Source organism: Corvus cornix, chromosome 1A (genome assembly GCF_000738735.6).
Source record: "Corvus cornix cornix isolate S_Up_H32 chromosome 1A, ASM73873v5, whole genome shotgun sequence".
NCBI lineage: Eukaryota > Metazoa > Chordata > Aves > Passeriformes > Corvidae > Corvus > Corvus cornix.
Window position 1 is genome coordinate 25,152,811 of NC_047057.1, and position 17,500 is coordinate 25,170,310.

General features: G+C 36.0%; 1 protein-coding gene across 1 annotated transcript in view; it reads right to left on the bottom strand.

The window, feature by feature from the left end:
- Positions 1 to 17,500, bottom strand: part of FOXP2 (forkhead box P2) — a 408,353-nt gene that overhangs the window by 40,127 nt on the left and 350,726 nt on the right. Inside the window, exons 11-14 of the mRNA XM_039571412.1 lie at positions 14,477 to 14,690; positions 12,759 to 12,863; positions 3,341 to 3,428; positions 818 to 901 (exon numbers count right to left, since the gene is read on the bottom strand). Of these exons, the coding sequence (XP_039427346.1) occupies positions 818 to 901; positions 3,341 to 3,428; positions 12,759 to 12,863; positions 14,477 to 14,690 (491 nt within the window). The remainder of the gene's footprint in view (positions 1 to 817; positions 902 to 3,340; positions 3,429 to 12,758; positions 12,864 to 14,476; positions 14,691 to 17,500) is intronic.

Genomic DNA, 17,500 nt, shown 5'->3' on the forward strand with positions numbered 1-17,500 from the left:
CATGGATAACATAAATGAACAGTTCACTTTTCACACACCTTCTAGTGTAAGTGCAGTGTATCTAAGCACAGTAATTTTAAGTACTACGATGCCTGACACCCTGACAGTACAACACTGGACCTGCATCAGAGAATACTTACATGAAGCCACACAGAGTTTAACGGAGTTCGGATCTGACTGCAGATCCAGCTGCATGACTGTTTTGTTCCCAATGCAGCGCCGTGGAGCGGCTGGGAGCAACAGTGACTTTTCAGTGCCTGTACCAACACCAAGAGCATCACAGTGGATGCATAACAATGCAGTCTTGCCAAAAATGACACAGACCCAGCCCCACTGTTTACAATTATTTCAATTTGCTGCATAAAATAACATTTTTGTTCATTTGTTTAAGAATAAAAAATTGTTTACTTGTGTCTCTTGTACGTAATTTGAGAAATTTCCTAAGTACCTAGATTCGTGTTACATTTACTTCTTACTGTCAATGAACTTCAAATCTTTCAAAGTGGATTGCCTTCTAATATCTCTAAACCTATCACAAAAAAATATTCTCTCTAGTTCCAGTCTCAAGGCAATGATTTGGACACTTATAGGTGTACTTTGTTTAGTGTCACCTATGGTGTAGATTGGATAGATTTTGCAAAAGATAGCATTACTTTTAAAGAAACATGCAATTTGACAAGATATTGCATTTTACCTTCATTTTATTGCCATATTTTTCATCACACTCATTGTTTTCCAACTGTCACTAAATTGTTCATTTTCTTAGCCTGCTACATTCATAGACCTATTTACTGTTTATAAAGCAATATGCACTTACAGGTTTTGGAGATGGCTTGGGCTCCGAGGGTCGCATGTGCAAGTGGGTCATCATTGCTTGAAGACGTTCGCGTTCTTTAGAAAGCTGTTAAGAAAGAGTGGGATCAGAAGCATTTTAGAAATGACTGATACAGCTATTTCACTGCAGTGATACATCTTATCATTGAGCTTGTCTTGGTGTAATGATTCCTGCATATAAAAGTCTACGTCAGTAGAAACTTATCTAAGAGGAAATGCAACTTTGGGCATAGAAAGAAAGAAAGAAAGGAAGGGAAAAAAAAGCCAACAAAAACTTTTATAGCCTTTCATATGTTAAAAGGTCAGAGAAAACAAATAGCACTTCATCTTTTTGTCAATAAGAGAATTGAGGTCACAGTTGCCTCGACAGTAACAAGTTACTAAGACCATAAATTAGAAGGCCCATAGTGTCTCTTTAAAGTCCTGTGGACACTGTTAGCAATGGACTAGTGCCAACAGCTGTGAAGGGGTGAAGGGTCCTCAAAGCACAGTGCCTGCCAGGATTGACTACACACTTCATCCTTTCCCACTGAGGTCCAGTTAGTGCCCCCTGCAATCTGCCATCATCAATCTAATTCAATAGAGTGACAGAGCCCAGGCAGTGTGAAACACTGAACTCTGCCATCAAGTCAGCGTCGACACTGCACTGGGTCTCATTACAACTGAGGGACCCTACTTCACTGGCAGTCAGACAAAGCAAAAAATGGCATAATTGGTCACACCGCAAGCTAAATCTTCACTGCAACTCTTAGATTACAGCCTAGCCTTTGTAAATGGTAAACAGTTCTTAAGAAGCCCTTACGCTGCCTTTAAAAAACATCATGTTACTTAAACCTCTACTTTTTCCTTACTGATACCATTTTCTGATCATACACTATGTAAATATTTGTAGCTTCAGATTCGAACAAGCTACCAAATTAAAAGCAAAAAACAGAAGATGAGGAAGTGTTTGAAATATGCAACTTGATAAAAATAGCAGAATATAAAAGAGGGAAATACATTTTACAACATGAAAATATTTTTTCTTTTTTTCACAAGCTAGCTTGAGAAAAGAAATGTTCAAAATTTTATTCTAGTGATCTGGCTCTGGATACCTACAACATGATTTCAACATTAACTGCAGTAAGAATTAAACTTGGTGTTTAATACTACCATTTTCCAGAGATTTCTTGCTCTTACACCTGTAGACTGAGACTGGACTAAGGAAAATGACTTGTAAGTAATTTTAAGAGAGGGAATTATCTTTATTACTGCAGGTATTTTGAGTATGCTGGATATAATTTGATCAGTGCATCTTCAATTAAAGAATATTTGAGGCAATGGGTGGGAAGAAGGTTTCTTCTTCATATTATGTGTGGCTTCATACTATGTGTGTGACAATTTAGAGACAGCATTTGCCATGACATAAATTCCTAACAAACACATTAAACTAACACTATCCTGTAAATAATATAAAAGAAATAGAAGCTTTACCTGGGTTTAAAAATCTTTCATTTTAAGGGAAACAAAACCAAATTACATTATTGCATGCTCCTCTCATTGTTTTGGATTGCCAGTATTAAAGTAAAAAAGACCCAAATAGTTTGCCTTGGCTGAAATAAGAATAAGTATTCTTACGTGAAAAGAGAACTGTGAGACAATATTCCAAAAAGGTGAGAAAGGTGAGAGTTGTTATCCTTCTTTCTCCACATATGGCAAGAAACAGGGACAAAAATCTTAGTCCGTGGCTGCATCCCTTGAGCTCCTCTGAGCAGTCCTAAGAGGGGATGGGACTGCTGAGACATTCCCCCCCTGACTGCTGTGTGGGCAGGAGGAGACAGTGCAGTGCAAGTGTCCTGCATGGTCACCCCTGAGGCTTGTGCCCAAACTCAGTAGCCTGGTAGGTGTAGTCACAATACTGGGAGACCCCGGGGGTACTCACCACTCCCTGCATAAACAGAAGGGAGCATCCACATACATGCAGTGACCTCTAATGGTTAGAGCATGCACAGGGTACTGCAGACCTGTGATCTGAGGCATGGCACTCCCTGGGGACCTCCCTCAGTGGGTTTGACATTACACATTCTGCTTGCAGAAAAATGCCCCCTATCAGGCTGGGAGTCATTTTGGGTGGAGACATGCTCTGCTTCTCTTTTATCCCACAGAACAGCACAGAAAACCACTGGGTCAGAAGGGAAAGAAGAAGAGGGGTCCTGACCCAGCATTTTAAAAACTGAAGATAGCTTGGACCCAGTCTTTGCTCCAGGGGCTGCGTTCTTCATTCTTGATGAATAGCATTATAGTCTTAGTTCAAGCAAAATACTGTAGATAATCTTGATGTTAGATAATTATTGCATAATTTATAATGTAAAAAATATTTAAGCAAAAAAACCTCACTTGTTTGTTAGTATCAACAAATTTAATGCAAGAAACAAATGTCTTTAAGCTAGTCACTAAGGCAAGTGTTTTCAATTTAGTTTAGGTTTATAATAAATAAGTAATAGGATAATGCATCTATGTAACAAACCTGTATTTCTAACTGCTGAACCACTTGCATTTGCACCCGACACTGAGCAGTGCTTCTGTCATCCAATGCATGTTCATTGTTAAGGTGCCTAGAGAAGGAAGTAAGACAGTGTTAAGATGAGGAAAATATCTTTATGGGTCCATTTTTCTCTCCTGCACATATGGCTTCCATTAGTTCCAATGGGAGTTGCGCAAAAAGACCTAGTCAGAGCAAGCAGTACAGACAACAATACAAAATAACGAAACTGATTATTTCATTTTCTTCTACCTAATTTCCCAGTGAGAACTGTCAGATACCCAGTTTCTATCTCCCAGGTCACATATGCCATCTAAGGGCCAATGTAACCCGTTACAAATATTTGTTAGAATGACTGAACTGATTTCCACTCCCTGTTGCTGATGCAGATGAAGAGAATCACCTTAGAATGAGTCTCCAAAAGATATAATTGCTTTTAGGATGCTTGAACGACTGAGAATTAATGTAGACTTTGTTAAGATTTCTCTATCTGCTCTTCTTTAATCATTAAGCAACAATAGAACGTCCACTACCCCTCCCCAAGAGCTCTAGGGGAACAGCCAAATTTTAATGCAGTTTCTAGAAGTAGACTCTGAGGATGAGGGAAGTGATTGTCCCCACCAGTATGAAGAAAAGTGTGCAAGGTAAAGGCAGGGGAAGGACCAGCTATGCACCTTACTAACACAGCAAGCTTCCTGGGAGAGGTTTAGGCTACACATGTGAGCTTAACAAAACAAAAACACACTCTGCGTCAGGGAAAGAGGACCTTGGTGAGCAGCTGCCTGTAACTGAAGTTCAGCCCAGACCCAAGTGGCTGTCCCCCAGACATTTCAACTGAGCAGAAATTTACAAAGATCAATTAATAATGGTTTTTTGAAGGACAATGTGTTCATTTTCTTCTCTCTCTCTTCCAGGATCAAAGAAGTCCCTTCTGGAGCTTTAATAGTGGGCTTCCTACTCCATGGAGAAGAAAACATAAGGATCAGGCTAAAGAAGAAATGGGAGCAAAGGAGTTCTGCCTTTGAATGTGGATTTACTGGCTATTTCCACTGTAGGCATGAGGGGTAAGCTTTGCAGAGACTACAATCACAGATGGTTTCACAGTTACAGGAACTAAGTTATCTATACCACAGAGGAAATGTATCTTCTTCTTTTTCTTTTTTAGCAGAATGAATCAGAGAACTGTGTAGTCATTTGATTGCTAATATATGGGGAAAATGTATTTTTCAGAAACAGTGGAAAAACAGAGGGACTGTATCTCACTTCTACTAACACTTGTGCCTTTTAAATCATGTCTTCACAGGTTTAGGAACCTATGATAGAGTTTTCAGGTGAGCAAAATGTTCTGTTATTCTTGCAACAGCCATGGCTGGGGAAGAGATATAAGTAATCGTGAAAGGTTTTGTTCATTCTTTTAATATAGAATTCTATAAGAATATAGGTGTAACTTGTTTGGTAGTTTATGCTAAATTCGAGCATCACCAAGGACACATTTCCTTTATGTGAGTCATAGAACCTATAATTTATTTTCAAAGGAACTGACTTCGTTCCCCCCACTGATGCGAAAATGCACAATCAGTTTAAAAAGCAGGTAATTGCTCAGAACATATTATTCACTTGTTTTTTGAAATCTTGATTCAGAAGAATTTTACTCCCTCAATTACACAGGCATGATAGTGCATGGCCTGTTAATGTAATGGTTTAATATTCAGTTAATTGGGTACAAAATTGCCAGAAGAAGGTCTGAAGACAGATTGTAGCTCTGCATCATTACCACTATCACCAGTACACACCAGTACACTGTGCTTCCACGTGCATGTATGCTCACCTGTGTATGCTCACAGGTATATGTGGAGAACACGAGAGTAGGCAAGAGTACAGGTATAAAAGATCTCCCAGCCCAAGTTTGAGGCTACTGCATGGTCATGATTATTTATTAGTTATTACAACATCATGTGTTTGCATAACACCTTATAAAATAGATACAGACATAGTCCTTGCCCTGAGGAACTTTAAATGTAACAGCAGTATTCAGTGTGGGAGAAGAAAGTCCAGTGTAATGTAATTTCAATATGATTACATGGTAACTTGGGAGTATGTTGCAAGTTTCTTGAGAGTTAACACAGTGATCTTCAGAAAATGGTGAGATACACACATCTTTTATACCACGCTTTTACTGTGCATTTTGCTGTGCATTTTGGAGAAAAGCTACTTATGGAAACAGTAAGAGTGTAAAAATTGTTTTAAGAATTATTTTTTTCTGATCTTTCCTGCCTGTGAAGTAAGCTTGCTTTATTTATCATGCAAGTACAGGCAGTGTAGTGAAAGAAAAACTAGGTCTAATACATTTTTTAAAACCTCTAAAATAACTTTTCTCTGTATTAAGTTGCTGCACTTTTAGGGTCCAATATGTGTCAATCGGCCAAGACAGAAACACATTTTTTCCTCCCGAAGGCTGGAAATAATTCCAAAGGGTTTGTTGTTGTTCCTTTTTTGTTTGTTTGTTTTTGTTTGTTTTTTAACTTGGTTTGAGTTTTTTGGTTGCTTGGTTGGTTGGTTGGGTGTTTCTTTGGTTTGGCTGGTTTTTTTGGGGGGAGGTTTTTTTTGTTTGTTTCTTGTAATGACTTTTAAGTTATGTACAAATTGTGCTAGTCAATTTTCATACTTTATCAACATATTCCTAATTTTTTATCTTGTCTTCATCTTTTACTAATCCCATGCTAACTTGATTTATAACTGAGAAAAAGAGATCTATTTTTAAGGGGAGAATATATGCTGGAGGACTGGAAAGTGATCCTGAAGAGCTGAGTTATTGGTTTGAAAGTGTTAAGTAGACTGTGCAACACACATGCAGCTTATTCCACCATTTTGCTGCTTATTCGGTTGTTGAAAGAAACAGTATTTTCTCCTGATTATATTTGCAACACATTAGGAAATCGGGAGGCAGATTATGAACTACACGTAGCATTATAAAGCAGACTGAAATGAATGTATTATTGATAACAGAACAATATAAAAAATACAGCATGTTCTAAAAGAGGTAGAGAGGGGATGATATATTCTAGAAACATGCTGGAATAAATATTGAAGTGGGTCAAAATGTACTTTTTTTTTCAAACAGATTTGGAGTCTGCAAAGCAAAAGATAATGCACCATTAGAGGAAAGAAGAGAGATAATTTCAACTAAAATTCTAGTGGACATTTACCCATCTCAATTAACCTCTATAAAACTTGTTACTCTTGTCAGTCTCTCTCAAAAGCAACCCAGGACTAAAATAGCAAAGTGCTATAGGTCAGGTTGAGGTGCACTGGCAGAGTTACATGGAGGGATATACACAGAACCTGTCTGCACTACGCTCATTTCCAGACAAAGCTATTATAAGCTTCTCTTTAATGAGCACTAAAATTCAGTCACACATTTTTAAAAAGAGAGCATGTGTTCTTAAAACATCATTGTTTCATGTTATAAAAGTCAAACAAAAATTCTTTGAAAACATTTGTAAAAAAAATTACAGCTTGAATACCATTGCAAATTATGTCCTTTAATGTTTTTAATTACACAGTTTATTTTTTCAGAAATGTGAAACATTTTACAGCTGAGAAAAAATACAATATATTCACAACAGCCAGTAATAGGGTAATAATTTTCATCTTGGAGAGTTTATACAAATATTATTATCTGTACTTCATAAAAAGCAAAATTTAGTGTGTAGACCTGCCAGTACCTACAAGGTGTGCAACATGCATCCTTTTTTAACCAGCACATTTCATGTGTACATGTGTGTACATGTGTGCACATATCTGTATTGATGCATGTATAAAGACTGAGAAAGTGCAAGAAAATAACTGAAATAATATGCAAAATACTTTTGCACTTACAATCATCTTGCATTAACACACTTAGATAAGAAAAGATTTTATACCTGTTTACATTTTAGTGATACTCCATGACTGTATATTTAAGAAAAGGAAAAAAGTGCAGAATGTTTGCATTGATATGCTCAAGTCTTAGAAACCCATTCAATTTATCTATGCAGCTTTTATTAGACCAGACTGTAGACTACAATAATAGTCAATGAGGTTTTGTCTTGATTGAATTTTTCAGTAGAACACAAAAGAGCCTTGCCATTAAAATAGTCCTTTATTCTCTTGTATGAAGGCGAAAGGTTTTTAAAGTGTTGTGATGTTCAGTAATGAGCCTCTATCTAAATTATCATTGGTGACAAACTCACAAAGCACTTTTCGAGGACACATAGTTATGAAATGCCAGAGCTGCCACTTTCTTTCCTGTAATTATAGGCTAGCTTGCAGCCCTTCAATGATCATTTATAGAACAGCCTCCAGTGGATTACTGAGAACTTGAAAAACACATACATACCTCTGCCACATCTCCCTTTCCTCGCTATTGTTTACCAGTGATATGTAAAATAATAGTGCCTATTCATTCCCCCTACTTAATTATGCCAATCAAAGTACAGAAATAGTGTCAGATATAAATACAACACAATGTGACTAAATAAATAGGCTCAGTATTAACATTAAATTATGAATTTATGTACTTATGACTATTTTATACCCAAATTATTCTCTTTTATACTTTTATAACTGTATCAGGTACTACAGATTGCTGTTAAAAATTCTCTATGATTTATAAATCAAGAATGAGATAATGCTGAAAAATGAGAGGATTGGTGGATTTTCTCAGTCAGTGCCTAATTGCTGCTTCAAAATGCATATGCAAAGGGACATTTCATTAATCATTTAATCATGTCCCTCGCAGGAAGTTGGAACTAATGTTGCAAATACCCTTTTCATATGAATGCTCTATAATAATATCTTATGCATTTGATATATTGCATATGTCATAAATTATAGCTGCTTCAAAAGGACCAAGTGGGTTGTTATCCCTGAAGATGCTTGTTACAAAACCTTTATTAAGTTTTTTTTAACTTATTGCTAGTTCTATTTCACAGCTCCATTCTAACTACCAATAATGCTCTTTCGGAAGGCAAAGGTCTGTAAATTACCCATGCAATCACTAACACCATTTCACAGACCTGTTCTACTTCTACTGGTCTGCTAACAAGGCGATTACACACAAATTACTGAATGCCTATGAAATATTTAAATGCATTCTACTCTACTATGCATTAATAAGAGCAAAGCAAGCTCTGGAATTCTGGTTAGCTCCAGTCCCTAATGTCCCCTAATGAGCCTCTTACTGTGACTGCAGTTCAAACAGAGAGGTGAAGAAAAAATGCAAAGGGTGCCTTCAGAAAGGCAGCACTGAACAAACATTGTGTGAGCCAGTTCTAATTTATGGGTCACTTTATAGGTATATTGATTTTTGTTTTCAAAATGGAATAAATGATGTGGTCGACTGACGTCCTTAAAAACTGCTTGAATCTGTGTGCTGGCTGTGTGGCTTATAGACGGGAGAGTGTAAATATTCAGTCGTCTTTATAAAAACAGTTAAGCAAATGTTTCAGAATGACAAAAAGCACAATAAAGGATCCTTTCAATTGTCTAATGTGTATTTTTTCTTTCTTCCAGGTGTAAATGTACTTGCTAACTTCCAATGCATGTTGCAAATCATCAGTTTTAACCACAAGAATTTCAAATTCATTTTTGCTAGCAACATTTCAAAAGCTGAAGTGAAATCAGCTTGGAATCCAAGTGTGTCAGGGATTGTTTTAACAAAATGTTTCACTTGCATATCAGTGGTGTTTGATTTATTTTGCATCAAGCTTTTTATGTTTAAACACTGACAGGAGTTTAAATACAAAATGTTAGCTGTCACTATTCATTCAGCTGATTATGTCAGATGCCTTAGTTTTGAGAGATGGTGGCACTGTCACCAAAAGAAACAACATTCTGACAAGTTCAAAGAAGATTCTTGAGGTCATCATTTTACAGCCATACCACCTAGTCAAAGACCAAAAATCCCAACAATGAGTACTAAGTAAGAAAGTACATAATGCTGTAGATCACTCTGCAGCTGAAAGAGGGAATAAAAAAGAACCAGCAATTTTTCTATGGCAGCAATTATATTTCATTAAGTTATTTCTTTATATGTTTTGTTTCTGTCATCCTGACTATGATACTTGGTCACTATTCTTTGTAGACTTTTAAACATGCTCTCGTGCCCCAGATATAAACATCTGTTGGAAAGCTGGCCTATCTTCTCTAGCACGACTTTTTTTTCCCTTGTCTCTATAGATGAAAACATTACCAGTCTTTGTACTGAAGCTTGTGTTATGTTTGCTGGCGTTTGCCGCATGCAGGTTAAAGAACACTTGTCTGCTGGCTGGAATGTTTTATTGTAAACCTTCTGGTTTAAGCACAAAAAGTCAAATCCTTCCTACTCAAACTGACTTAGGACCAATGGAATGGTAATTAATTTTGCAGACAAAATACCCTCAAGTTTTGTTATAAGTTATTGCATTCTGATATTTAAAAAACTATCACAGAGAATAATATTAAATGCTTTAAGAGATCTATTGGGTTCCTCACTTAGAGACCAGGAAATGGTTGGTTTCTGTCAACACTTGTTTCACAGCAAAGTTCCAAGTTTTTGTAAGCATTTTGACACTTTTCTAATCATGTCAGTGCCTGGAATTTCCTTTAAATCTTGTCATCTTTTTTCTAGCTATGTAATGACATTTTCTGATTTGTCTTTAAATTTTGAAGTATTTTTTAAGCCAAAAGCTGTTTTTACTGAACAGTCAAACTGATCTTGCATGCATGAGCAACTATAAGTTAATACCATCTTACAAAGACAGAAATATAAACCATGGGTTTGTGTCTGTAGTTGAGGGACACCAAAGAAAAGATGTAGGTTTAGGTTTAGTTACATATACAGAACTTTACTATGAAGAAGATTTGCTGTACTTTCTTGAAACCACTGCATATGTTTACAAGCATTAAACTAGATGTGAAACTTCTTGAGCCATTCAGAATACCTGAATAGAATTGTAGCTAATTGGAATGCCCTCAAATTATCTTAAAAATAGAAACAATTCATATTGGACAAAAAAAATAAGATGGTGAAAATGGCTTTTGTAGCTTTAAGTCATTTATTGAAAGTTATTTGTCACTTCACCCTAAATCATTTCCCTTACTAGTAAACTGAAGCCAAGCTGGTGTTTTCTGTCCTAATCCTTCTTGGAGCCTCTGCTTGTTTGTTTTTCAGATCAAGTTTCGAGGTAAACCATTTTCTGAGCAGAAGTTGCAGTTCACTTCATAAACCAGACACTCTTCAAAGTTGTCATAAGCATATTACAGAAATACAGACTACTAGACTGGGGTAGTGCACCTTATTAATATTTCATTTTGGTACAATATACTTGCATTAACTCTCTTAACACAGGTATCATATTGTTTCAAGTCAGAGAACCCGAAACATCGCAACAAAGATTACTAAGAGCAAAGCCTTGAAAACTACAGCCATTAGTCCTGTCATCCCCTATAAAGTTAATGGGTTGGAAAAATGGTCAATCTTTGGACTAAAAGTTGATATTTAATTGAAAGAAAATGTTTTTTAATTGTAATGGGGATTTTGCATTAGTGTGAACATGAAAAGGTACTAAAGAATCTAATGCAAGGTTATGTATTGATTTCCATCTTAACGCTAGTGTAAAACGAAGGAATATTTCTATTTCATAAACAAACTCTCCTATTCAGCATCAGGACTTCTTATTTGTTTTAAGGGCAGAGTAAACAGACTTGAATGAAAAGAAGAAGTAATAAAATATTCTCAAACATCTTCTGCTGACGTACAGGACAAAAAGCCATGACACTGCTGTAAACCCTGATTGGCTCTGCACCAGAATTATCAAGATGTTATATGTCACTTTCGCATTTTCCAGGGTTATTTGGTTCAGGAAAGCAAGAGCATCTGTAAACCTAGCACTACACTGCCTTAATCAAAATGGTTTTACTGATCATGGATTATAACAAGAGACCTGACATAATGGATGTGCAAAGTCTGCCCGAAGAATTAGCATCACTATAGGCTAGATGGATGGACATATTCAGGAAATGTAGTTTTTCTTGAAAAGGAAAATGCTTAAGCTAAATGAGTTTAAATTCTTATTATTAATAATACTTAGAACACTACATTGAATTTGGGAGATTTCATTTTCCTTTTAATACAAACTTATGTAAATTAGGTTATTTTAAATCCTATACAGTTTTTTTAATAATAAGCCATTGTTTTGACATTCCACTTAATGCTCTAATAAACAAAAATTTGTCAGGAGTGATACCTACGTACAATTTGCAAGTCAGTGTAAGTTACTTAATTTAAAACTGAAAGACAGAGAAAGCATTGCAAATACTTTATGAATAGTATTGTTATAATTCTATTATAAAAGTTATTGTGATACTGAGTAGTTATGGTCTGCTGTTAAGGTGCTTCTGGTTATATACCCTGTAGTTTGCCATTTGTAAACACATCTTTTTGATGTTTCTGCCAACATCCTGGCAACAAAGCAGTGCAATTTCAAATGAGCTAATTAACTTAATTGTTGATGAAGCATGAAACAGTTCATTCACCCTGTTAGCTGCACCATGACAACATAAGAGTCTCAGCCCCTGAAGTTACTCATCTATATAAGCCTATCTGTAGCTTTCCATTAAGATCTATTGCATGCCAAATGAGTATGGCTCTTCTAACAAAGACCAGTCCATAATGTACATAGGTAGCAAACCAGTGCTGTTGTTGAAAATTCAGATGAATACAGAAATATTAGTAAATACTTTGAAATAAATAAAAAGGAAAAACTGCAGAAACCCATTGCAGTTTGAAGCTGCAGATGAAAAGGAAAAGCTGTGTCACTTATTTCCTAAATGCTCTGATTTAGAAAATAGCTGGCTAAACCAAATGCTGAAAAAGGAAAACTTTTGACATCACTTTTCAGTCCTGAAAGGTGCAAACCCACCTGTACACTGTGGGGTTTTTTCTATGTATCCTGTGCACATTCAAGAACAAAAGCAAAAACAGATTAGCAAGAGTTAAATGGTCATGCTTAGTCCTCGGTGCTTTTTTATTTATACTATACACAGTAATTCCCACTTCACACAAACTGTCAGAATTTAAAATGTGCTTTTTCATACTCCCACTATCCAACATAAAATCTAAAGCATCTCTTCAAATTTTCTGAGGCTCCATTTCAGTAAAGGATAATAAGAGGATTAAACACTGTGCTATTGAAAGGCCTGCAAAAGTGTTCGACATGAAAGAAAGGATAACAATTTGACCCTCTGCCGATAGCCTCGATTATCCAGTTGCTTGAAACACACAAAAAAACTCTCTGATATGGTTTACAGTAAAACTTTGTTTGCCATCTTGCACTTTCTCTTGCCTTGAACATTTTCTACCAATGAATAAAAATCCACCTACTTTAAAAATTGTCCAAAATCTTCACAAACGCTTTCACAGCCAGGCCACTTGCAAACTCCATGACCATAGAGAGTATGGGAGGCCCCAGTCTCCTCATGTGATGAGCTGTAGCAAAAGAATAAGGCATCAGATTCATCTCAAAAGCCATAATCGTTGGAGGCTGCTAGCGCCTGTCAGGTTACGATCAGTGACAAACAGGTCAAAACAGGTCAATTTAGCTCAGAGCAGTCAGAAAAATTTAATCGTTCTATTGAATAGTTCAACTGCCAAGGCTAGATGATGTTCCAATTAGAGAAGAAATAGAGCCAAAGATGACTGTTAATAAAGGATGAAAAAATAAGATGACTGTATAATACCATATGCTAATTATGCCATATGACCTTGGTGTAACATTTACCTATAATAAAAAATACACTCAGAACTGATCAATTCTGAGTATAAATATTGAAGACTGACAGTCAGAATTTCTGAATATTGTGAATGTTCAAAAAAATATTTGAATTTTCTCCTCAATGTGTATAAAAATAAAGTTGCTTCCATTAATAAATATTTTTGTTCACAAGCATTGCCTTCTTTAACTATTTAGCTTCATTAAAATCCCTAGCTGTACTCCATGCCTTTTTCTGGAACATCTGCCATAGTTTCATCCATGATGAGTTATCAAAGAAATTCAGGGAATTGTTCCATGGATGTGGGCAACATCCTGAAGCAAAGAACCGTTCTGTGAGACATAACCACAAAAGTAATACTAACTAAAAGTACTACTATAAAGATATTCAGATTTTTAAATAATACAAAATAATGATGAAAAACTGTTCTCACAGTCACATGAGGATGAGAGACACTTAAATCATTGTCTCATATTATAAGTATTAAGCTAATTAAATGGAAAATGTATTTGAAAATAAAATTACTTACAATTCAGGTCATATAGATACAATTAAATTTCATCTTATATTGAGATCATCTATACCTGACTACACTAATATATTTACTGGTAAGTGCTACAGGTACTACATACTCTTGCATTTAATCCATTACTTGAAATCAAGGAACAGTAAATAATATCTATCAGTGTGTCAGAAAAATGATTTTAACTTCATCTATATGGTGGAATTCCACTGTATTACACTAACAACATTGAAAATTTGTATGAAGTATGTCAACTTCATTACTGTCATGCATAAAAGAAGGAAAATTCAGTGGTTCTTTTCACAAGAAACAAACAACATGAGAGCTGCTTTAATATACTGTTTTGAAGCACTTTTAATATGGAATCTTTGCACTGAATTACAGCCTCGACAACTCATATAGACATACATTGTCAATGAAACCAGGAATGTGATTCAACGGAAGGGCCTGACTGCCAGGTGTGCTAAATATGAATGAAACTATGCACCTACAAAAGTGCCCACAAATGTCCATTGACAGCTCTTCACCAGCTCACTTGATTCTTGATTTCTGACTTTTACCCAAACTACTCTAAGTTCATGTGTTATAAAACCACACGCAGGTAATTTTGTTGTGTCTGCACAATTAGATATCATTACTGAAAATTATGCCCCGGTGATAAACAATTCTGGAAAACCAAATTCTCCATGATCTCTTAAGTAACCTGCATTAAGTGCTATTTTTTGATTGGAAATAATGTGACTTAAGATGTTATACAACCGCTTTATGTCAAAGGATAAGCACAGTTGAAATCTCATCAGAATTACCTGTCTCGCCTTGCATTTAGAACTGAAGACTGTCCATTCACTATGGAATGATGAGTTATTGGTGGTGATGCTTTGGAAGTGGTGGAGGAGGTAGTAGAGGAGGAATTGTTAGTAGTGAGGTCTAGCCCTCCATGTTTAATGCCATTGTCTTCCATACTGTGAACTCCAGTCACTTCTTTCCATAACTGCTGAATCTCAGCAGGACTTAAGCCAGCTATAAAATGAAAGAGAGCCCCACTAATATAACAAAATAAAGAGTTTCATATAATGAGCTCAGTGTTATTAATGGATTAATGCCAACAATAAAGCTGATGCTGTTTTACCAGCACAATCAACATGTAGTAAAACATAAATTCATAAATTCATAAATCCATAAATTCAGAAACATAAAACAAAAAAGAGCTTAAACTTGCTCTCTACTCCACTTGCAGCCTGGAAATTTGTAGTTTCCAGGATTCATCCTAGGTCACAAAAAGCAATGTCTTGTTGAATGTATTCATACATATGTGTTAGGGTTGTGTGGCTCAAGTTTGCATGAGTCATGAAAACCTACAGTACAAATGCTTCTGCCTGAAGTAAAGACTTCAAAACACAGGCAAGAGAAGGGCTGTGAGCATTCTCTTATCTTGCCACCGAACATGCAGCTGAGATAGGAAATCCAGATTTTGAAAGATGAAGAGTTCACCAGAAATATATACACCTTCTGTCACTGCCAGACTTTGTAAGTTTGACATCCCAGTTTTGAAGAATACTAGATTAAATGCAGAAAAGAATGTAAAGCCCAGAGACCTTGTGATTTCAAAGCCAGGTTTTTCAGCCTGGCATAGTTTGGTCCAGAAGTATCTTAAAATCTGGCTTCTGTATTTCATCTCAACAACTGAAATTAGGTAACACATGGTCATGGTATCTGGATCTTCTGGAATGCAAAACATTCAAAATGCTGATGCTGTTTGAATCAAAGTATTACGTTGTTGGTTTTTTTTTTTTTCAATGAAAGAGCTCTCATTTCTGGTCCTGAGAAGTACTAGAAAGCATTTTTTCATTCAAAAATTTCACTGAGTATATTTTGTTTGGTAAATAAGATACAGTAGAAAGATGTAAAGACTGTTTTTCACTGATTGGCAAATCTGTTTATTAGATAATGTCTTATTTTGAGAACATACAAACTCAGACTACTAAAACAGATCCAACAAAAAATTTTGAAACAGCTCAGGAAGTTCCTTAATATTTCTCAGTAGCTATCTCATGAAGTATTCAAAGCTATTAAGAAACAGATTAATAGTTATTTACAGAGATAATAATTTATCTGGATGTAGTATGGAAACAAAGTGGGTGGAAGAGACTTTTTTTTTTTTAATAATTAGGAAAGCAGCTCATTTTTAGACTACTGCTTTGAGTCCTGCTTCTTTACCTTAGGTACCAACACCCATTGGCAAACTCAGCTAAGGAAAAAGTGAAAAAGAGTTGATTGCAAGTCCTAAACTGGAGTTTATATCATATTTGTATAGCAAAAACCTAGGTTTTAAGGAAGCAAGCAAAGAAGCCAACCTCTAATTTATTGCACTAGAGAGATGGGGAACAGGAGTGATGGTAATACTGGTTGTAATTGTTTAATGAAGGTAAGTAATTACTGCTGAGTTCATGAGGTATGTTCCAGCAATACAGCAAAAACCCCACTTTAGTGTCGTAAATAACAGTTACCTGCAAATGTAATCACAAATCAAAACGAAATCATGCATTCATTTAGGTGGCATGATATACAAAGTACATTATTTGCTTCAAAGTCTTCCCTTCCTCCTCCTGTTGAAAAAAATAAACTAATTCTGTCCTGAAAAAAAATAAAAACGAAGAATAGAACCATCTACTCAGGTAATCAGATATCACATCTTCTAGTGACAGAAATTTCATTTGAGATCATCAAACCTTGGGTACTGTGAGAGCTGAGTAAGAGCTGCCCCACGAGCTGAGTGAATGTAGGAGGGCTGGGAACAGCTGCAGCAGTGGTCTGTCCCACGGACAGGGATCTCCTGCCTGTCTGGGCGTCTGCTGGGCAGCCCCTTCTGCTGCGGATGGAGCTGTGCCTCCAGGCTGCCTAGCTCACCTAGGGTTTTTTGAAATCAGAAAGAAAATTCTCTCTAGGCTCAGGCTGGTTAATTTTATCACTTCTTTGGAGGACCCTGAAAGGCTGCCTTTTAGGATAAAAGGATTAAGGGCAGGCACTTAAAAAGTATAAAGTTAATAAGCGGATTTGTAATTAATTGTAAATTATGGCAATTTTGTGGTTTCTGTGTCTAAAAAAGTCGAACTCTCTTTTTACAAGAGACTTGTAAAATGGCTGACAGACATTTCAGTCTGGATGCAAAAGTACGGTAAGTTTTAAAGTTTCATGGGTTGTGACAACCCTTAAAATACCCTCTCCACAATATATTAAAGGGGAAAGGATCAAAAAGAGGACCAAGAGTGGAATAAAAATTATGGACTATAATAAAAAGGTCAAATACCAATTTGCTTTGAAACTTACAAACACCAAGAATTTGGGGATTTTGATATTACTTTCGTAACTCTTTTCACCTCTATCTACCCTATTTTTATGTTTCAATAAATGTTTAATAAAACTATCAGTTATAAAAGCCATCCATGCAAGCTTTTCCTTTTCCAACATGCACCGATCAAAACTTGGGGTCTTGGTAGTTTTTTGTTCGTTTAGTTTGCTTGGGGTTTTTTACTGCTGTGATTTACAGTTCCTTTGCATTTAACTAGCATCAACACAGCAATACATGGAAGTAACTCACAGCAAACCACTGGTTTTGGATACGGCATAGTGAAGACCTGATCACAAAATAGATGCTAAAACACCTATTGAATCTTATTTGCGATACCTGACCATCAAGAAAACATGGGAAACATTCCTGTTCTTTAAAGGCAGAAACTATACGGGAATAAAATACTGTTTATACATGCAAACCTCACAGCTGTACTTGTAAGATACATCTTTTCACACTATCAGATGTAAACCGTTTGCCA